This window comes from Tupaia chinensis, unplaced genomic scaffold (assembly GCF_000334495.1).
Source record: "Tupaia chinensis unplaced genomic scaffold, TupChi_1.0 Scaffold000355_1, whole genome shotgun sequence".
NCBI classification, from domain to species: domain Eukaryota; kingdom Metazoa; phylum Chordata; class Mammalia; order Scandentia; family Tupaiidae; genus Tupaia; species Tupaia belangeri.
In genome coordinates this window covers 11,995,474-12,008,605 of record NW_006159850.1, presented here as the reverse complement: position 1 = coordinate 12,008,605, position 13,132 = coordinate 11,995,474, and the positions used below count along the sequence as shown (strand labels likewise).

The following is a 13,132-nucleotide window of genomic DNA, read 5'->3' as shown; positions in this document are numbered from 1 at the left end:
TCTTATTTTGAAGATTATTTATCTTCCGTCACACCATAATTGAATCTAGTTCTTGTTATGTGATATTAACTCTGTTATTTAAATATTTTAATACTCCATTGAAATAATAGGATCCAGAGACCAGTCATGAGAAGAGTAATTTTTCTGTTGCCATTGGTCTTCTGAATTCAACTTTCTCTCCTTGAAAGCATTTGAATTATATCTTCATAGTGATTAGTGTTGGTAGGAATGTGTGTGTGTTTAAGGGAGGGGGCTTCATTTCTTCAGTATCCCATCATTGTCCATTTCAGGCTTTTTGGGAATTATAATTAAAGATTTTGATTGTAGAATGCTGCTGTGTATCCCACATGATGCATTCACCAAAATAAATCCAGCCAAAGCATTTCATTTGTGGATTTGTACTCCTGAAGCACTAAAATAAGAAACGTTAATTTCGTGCAGACAATTACCAGATGATTTTAAATACATGCAATGAGGAATGTCTGTTCCCATGTGAGGCATTTCCATAACAAAATCCTGGCACCATAGCTTAAGAGCATAGTTTTATAGAAACAGAAAACAACAGCAAGTTGCAAGTGTTTTCCCTGAGGACAGGCTTAGTTACAATTTACCAATGCTGCTTAGTTATTTCTGTCTTATTTTACGCTTTTGTTTTGAAACAACGCAATTTTACCTGGGCGCACTCCCGGATAATCAGGAATAGCTCAGTGTGTTTGTGGCTTTGCCAAATGCAGGACCTCCAGAAAATCGGGAGGCTCTACTGCCTTGCCCCACCCCCACCCACACCTCCAGCAGGGAGAAAAGGGTTAAAGATTATTGGAGAATAGAAGAGAGGGGAGGGAGCCCCGAGGAGGCCCAGGAGCAGGAGGCCGCGCCTCCGGGTCCAGCTTTCATCACCCGCGCGGCGCGCGGCGGAGCTCGAGCGCGGCTGGGTGTGTGGAGCAGGGATGCGGCTGCTTCCAATTTCTGGGACCGCTGCTGCGAGGAGTGGGCGTGGCCTCGGCGGTGTGGATGCTTGTTAGGAAAGATGCTGGGTGCTTTTCAGTGAGGAATCAGGGCTCCGTGTGTGCGAGAGAGAGAGAAAGAGAGAGAGGGGAGAGAGAGAGAGAGAAGAAAAGAGGGAGGGAGGAAGAGAGGAAAGGAAGAAGGGGGGAGAGGGGGAGAGAGAGAGAGAGAGAAGGAGAGAGAGACCTAGAGGTGCTGAAAACCCAGAGCTGGAAGAGGGACTGAGGACAAGACTGTATCACTCTGGGAAGCCGCTGGAGATCTTTTCGGGGGCCCAGTAAATGTGAACATGGGATCTGTCACCGGAGTTGTCCTCAAGACGTTACTTCTACTATCTACTCAAAATTGGAGCAGAGTCCTAGCTGGGAATTCTTGTAAGTATAGAGCAAATGATTTAAAACTTGCAGGGGGGGCTCTCTGCAAAACTTTGATTCTGTTGTTTTTATGATTTATGATTTGCAACTGGAATTGCTGCAAAGCATATTGCTGTAAATGAATCATCATTTAAAAAGCCTGCAAATAGGACCGAGCTTACACTTGGCTTTGCTCTCGTTCTGTCCAAAATATGCAAAGTGTCATTTTTCTTTTTGTTTATGAGCGGAATTACCCTCTTGTCTTTGAATATTCATTGAGAATGTTTAACTTCTAGTAAAACATTAAATTAGCATTTTAACCAGGGAATAGCTTGCCAGTGTCTTCATTTCTTCTTTTAGGGCTACCGAATTTTGCTGGAATTATATCTAACAGGAAAACAACTGGCAGACTTCGTGCTGCATTAGCTTAGATTTCTGAAGTTTGCATTTTGGCAGACAAGTAGCTGGCTGCATCTTTAAAACGATGCAGGCTAATAACTGAAATGTACTGCAGACTCCAGGAGCAGGGGAACTGGTGGAAGTGAACCTCGATATTAAGAACTGTGCCCTCACTGCTAAGAGAAGAAGACTTAGAGCACCCCTGAAGAGAGGCAGGTCACTGCATTTTGTGTAAAGGAAAACGATTCAAGTGATTTTTTTTTTTTTTTTCAAATGGAGTATTCTTTAGTGGTTGCATTTTTAACTTCATCAATTTGTGGTGGAATATTCTGATCTGAGTTCATTGATTCAGGAAAGATTTATTACAGCCTATTTCTAATTTAAATATCAACCCAAATAACTTGGCAGACATCACCCACCTTTTATTAGAGAGGTAAAAAGTTTCCAAAGTTATATTTGGCTTAAAATCACTAAATGGGAGAATCCCCCCCCCATCTCAATGAATGATAAACAAGCTCAGCAGATGCAACTTTCCCCCCCTCTCCCTTGGATTTGAAAGGTAAAGCTCATTTGTTTCTCCAGGAAGGGCTTTGAGGCCTGTTCAGGGACTTGTGTTGCTGCCCTATCACTAGGTTTAGATTTGGGAGACACAGGCCAGGAATCAGACATTGGCTTTGGCATATCACTTGTCTAGAGTAAAGGGTTCTGATGTGAGAAAACGTTATGAAGTTACCGAGGCATGCCAAACGTCCACGCACACTGCATGGCTGCTGGGACTTTGTGTCTCCGTGCACTGTGAGCTCATTTAAGGCCATGGTGCATCCATCACTCTGAAAGAAGGAAACTTCACTCCAGGTGCTGCACTGTGTTTTGGATTCAGTTTTAGTTTGCGTGTATAAGAATCCCATGTGTCTCTACAATTTGCCTATTTTCACTTTCCTGCAATGGCACATTTGGAAAACATTGCAATAAACAACAACAGAGATACCCACACACAAATGAAGTTTTGTAGGAAAGACTTAAGTAATTCATCTCCCAACTACTGAAGTTCAACCAAAAAGGAAGGCACTAGAGGTCACTCTTACAATATAAAGCGCATCACCTTAAGCATCCTTTCCTTCAGAAAAGCAGAACTTGAGTCTGGCCTAGACTCAGTGATGTCTTTCCAAGACACTGCCTGCAGTATCTTGGGTTTAAATATACTAATATGACTAATTGGGCTACCAGTTGTTTATATTGTGTGTGTGTGTGTGTGTGTGTGTGTGTGTGTGTGTGTGTGTTTCTTGAAGCCCATAAAAAACATAAGATGTAGATCAACATGAAATAGCTTTCTTTTGTGATGTGTCTTAATAAAGGAAAGGTGAGCTGCTGAGAAGATCTGAGGAGAGCAGAGTGTTCATGCTTGGCACTGGCTGGGCCTTTTGCTGACACTTAAAATCTCAATCCTTCTCTATTCCTTCAGCCGTGGTTTGTTCAGGAAGTGGTATATGCTCTTCTAAACACTGAGTGAACTTAACATACCTATAAAATTTTAAATTACTAGAAACATTAAAATAGTTAAGATGAGATTGTCAGATACCATACATGTTCAGAGTTGACCATTCCTCAAGTGTCAATAAAATAATATATAATATAATGACTTCATATGTAGTTGCATTGAACAATTTCCTGTTAATATCTTGACAATAGGGTTTGCAGCTATAGACCCAAAAGAAAATATCTCATTTTCTACTCTTCATTTTGCTCCTCAATATGTAGGAAGTGTTTTTGTTTTAGAAGAAACAAGGTCTACTTGTTGCCAAGTCATCGTAGAGAGTACTTCACATGCCTTGTCCTATTTGGAAGGAATAGTACATATATTTCCCAGCAAGTTTGGAATTCAGGGAGTGGATAAGGAACCATCAACAAGCATAAGCATTTAAAAAATTATAGTGACTCCAATAATTTTTCTTGGTAAGACTCTATATTAAAAGTGAGTCAGTCTTGACAGTATAAAGTGAAGGAGAACTTGATGCAAATGAGTAAAATTAAAAGTTTGTCTCTCAGGTGGATACAAAAAGCTTTCCTTTTATTTACAGCTGATTCATCAAGAGCAAATCTGGCCTCCAGTGAGTCAGCCCAAGGTTGCCAATCTGAAAGCTTTCATAGGACAAGACTCTGTAAACCCAGGAACAGTTCAGGGATTAGGTGCACTTTAGTTTGCATCTAAATTGATCCAATTATTCAGCAGGGAAACTTTCCATTTGAAGTAGTCTTTGCAAGTATACATATACACACATACATATTCACATATATGTAAATGTGCCTGAGTGCATATGTACGTGTATATAAACGTGTATAAACTACTAGACTCACCTTCTTGCACATTTTGGGTGGTCCTTCTGTTGAAGATGAAATATGTCAAATAGACCATAATTCTTTGCCTGTGGTGCCCTGTGTGACATTTCAAAAGCAGGTAACCAGCCCAGTCTTTTCTTTTTGTCCAAAACAAGATAAGTTTGTTATTGCATTGAAGTGTCCCATGTAGAAGGACTCTCTCTTTGAGAAGATACAATGGCTGCTGGTTTCTTCACTTGCTACTAAGAGATATGCATGAAGAAAAGAGAGATCTTTTACAATTGATTGTATTAATCCAGTTTCACAACATTAAAACATTGTTGGGACAGGGGACAGCCCACCACAAAAGAAGGAATACGTATGCATAGTAAGAGTTTTGAATTTATATTTACTCTTGCAGGTCTTGTTATGGAGGCCCTCTGGCCTCAGGTATCCTAAGCCTTACTTGGAGAATGACTAATGCTCCTAAGTAGCTTGCCAAGGGCTTAATTAGAAGTTAACTTCTTACTGCCTTCTTTCTTTTTCCTATGCATCCCTTCTTTTCTCTAATTGGAATGGGAATATATCTGATATATGCTCTGAAAGAAGCCCTAAAGAATATGTTAAAACCAGGAATAGATGGAGGTAATTGCCCGAGTGGATGATCACTCTTGGGGCTCTGGGATGCCACTAGAATGCAACTGGATGGTTTCTCAAATTGTTACAATTCAACCATGTAATTCTTTCTAGAAACTTCTTTCTTTTTCCTCCCTTTCCCCCAAATTCATTTCTATGGTAAAAAGTAAGTAGAATACAATAGTAGTGTACAAAGAAAGTATGATTCTATAACGCAATGCATAAAAGGCTGACCCTTGACTATAAAGATCAGCATGCCTTTTGACTCCCTTTTAAAAATGCAATGGTAATTTATTTTCAATCATTTGGTGTGTTCCCTCATACCTTAAGGCATGCATCCCAGATTATTTCTGATAAGCGCAGCCTCTAGTTTTGGGGATAGTATAGTTTATGGGTTGACACAAGGATCAAACATGACTTTCACATGATGATCTAGTGTTTAGTCCAAGTAATAAATATTGTTATTGTCTTCTGAAATAAATTTCAGAATTTATAGCTTATTAAAAACAACTTCTCTGCTGGAGCCAATCTATATATAAAGATTAATTTACGTGCCTCTTCAGTGAATACAGATTAATAGACTTATAGAACATTAATTTTAAGACAAGATCATTTCTAGCTCAGAAGCTGGCAACCCATGGCCCATGAGCCACATGTGGCCTGCTGCCTATTTTTGTATGGTCCAAGAGCTAAGAATGGCTTTCATATTTTTAGCTGAAAGAAAAATTATTCTTCATGGAACCAAGTAATTACATAAATTCAAATTTCAGTTACCTGTTCTTATTAGTAGATCTTTATGACAAAAATAAAGACTCTACTTAATTATATTTTGAGTATTATCTATACAATTTGGTTAAAATAATTTTTTCTCTTAATATGTAAGTACCTAATAATGTTTTTGCTATCTGCCTTTTGTAGAAAGTTCATTGACCTCTATTTACGTAATATACAATATAATGGAATGATGAGTCATGGATAGCATGTAAATGACACTACTATGATAAAACTCTTCATTATTGAACACCTAAATACAGACTTGTAGAGGTGCAGAACTGAGGGCAATGCTACTGTTGGCAAGACCTGTAACAGAAGAAACCTTCGAGTTAATATCTTCCCAGTGTGTTTCTTCCTAAAGACTTTGTTCAGAAACACTGCTATTTCAGGAAGTATAAATTACTGGTAATTATTTATTAAGTGTCAGCAGTTTTGGTTGTTAAATGGGTGTGTTTAGACTCAAGTAATACTAGTATCGTTAGATGGTCAATAAATTGTGTAAATATTTTCATCTTAGTTATTTGAATGGAAATTCTGCTGTTGTAAAGTACACATTTTCATGAGTGTAAAATATTCTACTCCATACCAATCAGAAACTTACATTTGGAATCAGTGATTATAAGAGGGAAATGTTCTTATTGAAACAGTGTTCTTGCCCCTATGACTTTGAGAGCAGTGATTTTCTAAAGATTCTGAATTTGGCAAACTTTATAGAATACATTGAAAAATAGATTTTCATTTAAACACTGCCCGCCGAGAATGCACAGTAGTTAAGCACGAGGCTTTCACCTGCTCCTGCCAGTATAATTAATCTTCATGTAAGTGCCTTGCCCATTTGCAATTGTATTTACTCTTGATTTCCAAGAACTGATCATTGGCCTCATTTGATTTACATGACAGTTTACTACAGGTTTTGTTTTCTAAATAAAAGACAGAAAATCAGTTTTGAAAATGGTCATTTGTTAAAATAGTTTATTTTTCAAAATGCTGTTCTCAGTGGTTCAACTCTCAATGAAAATCTCTGTCTCATCAAAAACTAATTTTGAAATCAAAGAAAACTTAGGGCAGAATCATTTAATTCACTGCAATGTGACTTGTTCTGGATGTCAACAACTTGTTCTGGAATTGTTATGGAATTTAAATCTCTTTTACCCAGATTAATCGGTAGTAGGACCTTAATAATGTAAACTAATGAGTCATATGACCGTTAGGTTGCCAGGTACTCCTAGTTTAAGAAGTCCTTTGCTAGCATTTAAAAATTTTTTCCTTTCCTCCGTAGTGATTGATCCAGCCCCTGAAAACAGTAGGAAGGATAAGAAAAATGTATCCAGCATTGTTACATAAATCTGAGATATGCATAACCAGATTGATGGTTGAATGTTTTTGGCTAAATAGTAAATAATACAGTCTTTGATTTAAAAAAAAATGGTTTACTGTTTCAATGATTGCTCATAGCTTAAAGTTTTCTTTTTAATTTTTATTGATTCAAAAATTTTGGCTTCAGTAACTTGTTTAATCTGTGTCTAGAGTCGTTGTTATTTTTCAAACTAGCTATTGTAGTATAATAGGGAAGGTTTGACTCATCACAGAATATGAGCTCAACACAGCAGATGTTTCATGAAGTAACCATTTTCAGGAAGTGAAATGAGCTGTGTTGTTGTTGATGATGGTGGTAGGAGGAATTCCTATAGAATATGTGGATGATTTTTTAAAATAGGCATTTCAATTATGGACTTTTAGAAATATTTAACAAACAGATCTCCCAAAACAGATCTTGAATTACAGCGTCAAATGCCAAAGTCAGTTTTAACTTGGTCACTTTAAAAAGAAAAATCTAGGACAGTGCTAAGATCCCACTTGACACCTATGGTTCGAATCCCCAGCATGTCAGCCTAAAACATGCAGCATGTCAGCAAGTGCCTGAGATATGACAGGCTGGAAGACTGAAGGAAGGGGCTATCAGTGTGACCAGACCCTGTGGCAGGTATTCATTTCTCTCTTCTCTCTCACTCCCTCTTACGATAGAGCATTTTAAAAAAAAGTCTCAGAAAGACAAATGCCTCAAAATACCTGCAGTGTTCCTAAGACTATCTTTGAAAGTCTTCCTTAAGTTAAGAATGAATACATTAAAATTCCTAGTTGGGGGTCAGCAGGTGTCATGGAGGTTAGGGCAGTTGGATATCACATGGCTGATTGGTGGCTTGAAAATCATGCTGGGTGCTATGCATGTGTGCCCATAATCCCAAGAGGAGAATGGAGGGGAAGGGATGGTGTCTATCCCCTTTAGGGGGTGATTTCTCCTCCCACCCCTTTCTTTCTCTCTTGGTGAGCACATGAGCCTTATAGCAAAAAAAAAAAAAATAAATAAAAATAAAAAATCCCCATTTAACTGAATGTACTGAAATGAAATAATTTACTCTTAAGATTAACATTGTAAATCAAAAGGTTTGAAATTTTAAGAATGTTTAAAATTTCTTGAAAAATTATAGTTTTCCCATAATTCTAAGTTACAAATAAATTTTCTTTCTTTTTTTTTTTTTTGGAGAGGTTTTCACTATAGGGCGCGTGTGCTCGCCAGACAGACAGAGAGAGACATAGAGACAGAAAGGGAGAAATCACTTCGCCAAGGGGGATGGTCACTCTGCAGTCCCTTCTCCTCCATTCTCCTCTCGGGATCTGGGCACGCACACACACGCGCCCGGCGTGAGTTTTAAGCCACCGGGTCTGGGACGCGAACCGTGGTCGACTATGTGGGAGTCCAGCGACATAGCCATTACGCTAACTGCTGGTTCCCATAAATTTTATTTCTAAATAGCAAAGATGCCATGCTGGTTCTCATAAATTTTATTTCTAAATAGCAAAGATGCCATGGCCTGTTGGATTGTCTTCTTAATTATTTTTTGGGGGAACTTTGATATCTGAGACTTCAACATTCAGATTTTTTCAATGTGTTCTAAGGCTGCAGTTGTTTGTGTGCTTCAATGAGGTGTACACATATGTACATATGTGTGTATGTATGTATATGTATGTATTTATTTGACTTTTAGGTTTGGCCTTCCTTGTTTTTAATCTATGACTTTAGGACTTCCTAAAATGCTGATTACCCCAAAGGCTCTGTGTTGGTAAAGATCAAATGTGAGGGGCCAGCAGGTGGTGCGATGGTTAAGGTGCTGGATTCCTACATGGCTGACTGTGGTTGAATCTTGAACCCAGCAGCTGGAAAATCATGCTGGGCACATGGGCATGCAGTCCAAAGTCCTGAGAGGAGAACGAGGGCGAAGGGATTGCAGTGTGGCCATCTCCGCTTGGAAGTGATTTCTCACTTTCTCTCTCACTGTCCCTGTCTGGAGAGGGCAGAGTGAACACACTCTAGGGCAAACAAAACAACCCACATCTGATGTGTTATTGCAAAGTAAAGATGCCATTGTTTCCCAATTGACTTTTGGAGAATGAAGTTTTTCTCTAAATGTCTTTTACCAAAGTCTTCACATATATGGTACCTGAAGTTACAGTACTATGCAATGACAAAACCGTATGTGCAAAATCCACTATAAATGATCATTATTGCTTCACTTTGCCCATGGAACATTGATATTTGGAAGACGAAGAGAATATGCTTGTGCTTTGGTTTTTGTTTTGGTTTTTGTTCTTTTTTTCCTTCCCAATGCATTTTGGTCATGGTTCATGGAAAAGTGGTACTCTGGTAATAAAGTTGGGGAAATAGCGTAACAAGAGGTAAAAATGAGCCTGTTTATGTTACAGTTAATGAGTCATTCCAATGTAATAATTGGAAAAATGAGTGAAGCCTGAAAACATTTGACATTTTAAGTAGTTCAAAATTAGTAACTATAAAATGTTTTAATGCCATAAGTATTTAATAGAGCAGTGGTGAAATTTATCTCTAAGGTTTTTAAAGCACAAAGGAAAAAAAATGGCATGATATTATCAGTTGGCCTATAGCTCTAATTACTTTTTTTTAAAATTTTTTATTAAGTACCTCTCATTACATGGCCATGCTGTAGAAGAAGATAGAAGGTGCTTCTAAATCATAAAAGACATATTTGTTTCTGTAACCGTTTTTTTCCCCACTGGCAATTATGGTCCTTACAAATGGGGGTCATAGGTTGGTATTAGCTTAGAAGCAGCATGTAAATATATAAATTTACCTGCCTTCCTAAATTACATTTATTGTATGGTTTTTAGACAAACTATAACCTTAATTTCATTACTTGACTTACTCTGCGGGAATAACCTGCAGAGAGTTTTAAAAAAATGTCCTTTGAATAAGGACACTGAAAAACTCTCCCAGGCATTGGTTGTGAGTCTGGGAATTGGTAGTTACCTGCATGACCATGACCAACAGACATTTGATTCCCTTGACCCACCCCGCAGTGAGGCCCATGTTTTCTTGTCAGCGTAAACCAACTTCCTTTTGCTATCGCAGGGCCAGTGGAGGGATTTCTTGGAAAGTGTGGGAAATCTCTATTTCTGGGCTCATAGCTTTGCTCTAAAAGACTGTCTATATATATACATAGCTTTGCTCTAAAAGACTGTCTATATATTTAGATCTTCAAGACCTACCTTCAGTTTTTGAAGTTATTAATGTGTGTTTGTCTTTTCAAATCTGTTGATCAGCAGATTACCAGAGATTAGGAAGAAGCTAAATTGAAAATGATTTTAAAGGGAAATAAGTTGCTGAAGTGAATCATTTGTGTCTGATCTGTGTGTGTTCGTGCACCTGTGTACACACGCATGCACAAATATCTTGGGAAATATTGTGGGTGCAATTAGGGAGCAGGTCATATTGGTGCAGGAAGTAGAAAATGCTGCTCCTTGATGAATTGAGTAGTGTTGGAATGTAGAGTAGTGTATTTATTTGCTATCTATACCAGAATGTTCTTTAATATGCCTTTTTTTTTTTTTTTTTGGTTGGGTGTGTGTGTGGTGTTTTTAAACAAGGTTTCACATTGTCCTCAGCAGTCGGGACCACAGGTACATACCAGTTTTCTAGGGTGGGTTTGAGATTAGTCCCTGGCCTTCCATGTGGCCGCTGCCTGACAAGCAGCTGAGCCTCTGATACGCTGTTAAAATGGTAAGTGGGATTAAAAATTTAGCAAGAGGGGCCAGCAGGTTGCACAGTGGTTAAGGCACTGGATTTCCACATGACCAACTGCAGTTCAAGTCCTGGACCTGGTGGCTTGAAAAGCAGACAGGCACATGTGCTTGCATGCCCAAAATCCAGATAAGAGAATGGAAGAGAAGAGAAGAGATTATGGTGTTGCCTTTCTTTTCCATGGGGACTGGGAAGGGGGAAGGGAGAATGACTTCTCACTTTCCCTGTCTGGTCTTCCTTTTTCTCTCTCTAGCGAGTGCATGCACACTATGGCCAAAAAAACAAAACAAAACAAAAACCATTAGCAAGAGTCTTTGATCCAGTTTAAATTGATCCCAAACAGAGGAGGCAGTTTGAACCCTCGGTGTCTCAAAACTCTTCATTTCCTAAGGATATGGTTTAGAAACCTCAGGGTCCCTAACATTGTACTCAACTTCTCTCTAGTCTCTGGGTGCTAGACTTTCTGAACATGGCATGAAAGCAGAAATAGCAGGAGAGATTTTGGCTTAAAAACCACAAGAGAAGTTGAAGCATAATTCCCAAAGACAATGCAGTGAAGTGCTGCTGGTACTGGGAGAAGGGCATTATAAACAAAGTTGAACATTTTTCACATCATTCACTTTTATCTCTTCATTTTGGCTGATTTTAAACAAAAAGAATCTATCTCCAAGGCAGAAAGCCGCATGAATGTTTAGGGATCCTCATAATTAAGGATTTACAATACATATTTACATTTGCCATGTTTTAGATGTTTAGGACTTAATTAAAAGAACATTGCTAAAATAAAAGCAATTCCATCTAAATTGGTGGTGAGGGAATTCTATGCAAGGTTATAAACCTGCTCAATTAGGCTTTTTTTGTTCCACAGTGTGTATGATTTTTGTGCTTATTTGAACTGCTGTACTTTAGCATGGAGACCATATTATAATCCTGTTAAGAAAACTTCCTGCGCCTGTAAAATGTCAGACAGCCCCTTAAGTAGCGTAAGATTTGTAACCCTTCCTAAAACAAACAAAATAGAAATAATTTGGGAAAAGAACAGGGCAGATGCTGAAGATAACATTTGATGTCTCAAACTCACAGTATCACAAAGAAGAACATGATAAAATAAAACATTTCATCATCAAATATGTACCGGGGAATGGAAAACGTAGGCTAGGTAGAATATGGCATAGAATTTGGGGGTACCAAAAATAAAATGATATGCTATCGTCACAGTAACTTGCCAGGCTTGACGTGTAAAACTCAGCCACGTTCTTTGTTGACTGGTTCTCCTTGCAAACGACCACATTCCTTTATGGGAAGCCTGGCCGTGTGCTTGCCTGTGGGATGGTTTCTTCGTATGTATGTGTAATCGCTCCACGAGGTGGATTAGCACGGAAGAAGGTATGCAGTACTGTGAGTCATTGAAGCTTTCCCGAGAGACGATGCCAGGAAGTTCTGTTTTTCTGAGTTAGCAAAACTGGGCCTCCTGTGATCATTTTCCTCTTTCATTTTCCTGGATATGAGGATGATCTGACTGTGACATCTGTCACGTTAGCGACTGCCAGGGTTGGTTTGGCCGATGCGGCTGGCTAGGCAGCTGTCCCCTTTTCCTTTCTCGCTACTCCCCGTGACTCCTGTTCTCTCTATTCTGTATCACGCCATGTGTTTTTAAAATTAAATTTTCTTTCTTCAAATTTATTTGATTTAAAAAATACTTTAAATGTGTGGAAAGATTGGCTCCAGCTAATTAACATATGCATAACTTCCTTATCCTTTATGTGATGGGAACAGGTAATATCTACTCTTCTAGCAATTTTAAAGAATTTGTTCACAGATATTTATATATCAGCTGAACTTGCTATTGAAAGTAGTTAGCTCAATTAAGATATTTTGTTAACCAATAAAATGTGGGAGAAAAAAAAAAAGGAATGGAAAACAACTGCAGATACCAGAGATAGAGTGGGAGGAGGGTGGAATATGGCAGAGGGTGAGAAATGGGGGTGGGGAGAGTTTTGCTAACTCATGAAACAAGAAATGAAAAATTATTTGTGATAACCTGTATGACTAAGCCATACACACACACACACACACACACACATACAGTGTATTCTGGATGGGAAACTGCATCTTGTATGCTGTGATGATGTTCAGTGAATGAACGCAAAATAATTAATATAAAAAAGGATGCACTGTATAACCATGAACTACAGTCATCATAATGGATAATAGAGCTCTTGAAGTTATTGCTCCTATCTCACTGATCCCCAACTTCCCTCTCCTATTGCATCGCCACCCCAGCTCTGGTAACCACTGTTCTACTCTCTGTTTCTATGAGATCAACTTTTTGAGCTCCTACATCTGAGTGAGATCACGCAGTATTTGTATTTCAGTGCCTGGCTTGTTTCACTTAACTTAATGTCTTCTGGATTAATCCAGTGTCACTAATGACAGGATAGCCTTATTTTTTATGGCTGAGTAATAGTTCCACTCCTGTATCTACACATCTAGCATGGCCCCTGCAATAATGAAGCTATTCAGTATGTTTGGGAAG

The 13,132-nt window shown here is 38.5% G+C and overlaps 1 protein-coding gene across 2 annotated transcripts in view; it reads left to right on the top strand.

Moving 5' to 3' along the window:
- Window positions 1-1,142: 1,142 nt before the first annotated feature.
- Window positions 1,143-13,132, top strand: part of CNTNAP4 (contactin associated protein family member 4) — a 278,572-nt gene continuing 266,582 nt past the window's right edge. For both annotated transcript variants that reach the window (XM_027773495.1, XM_006152611.2), the window contains exon 1: window positions 1,143-1,379. In XM_027773495.1, the coding sequence (XP_027629296.1) occupies window positions 1,295-1,379 (85 nt within the window). In that variant the 5' untranslated portion in view covers window positions 1,143-1,294. The remainder of the gene's footprint in view (window positions 1,380-13,132) is intronic.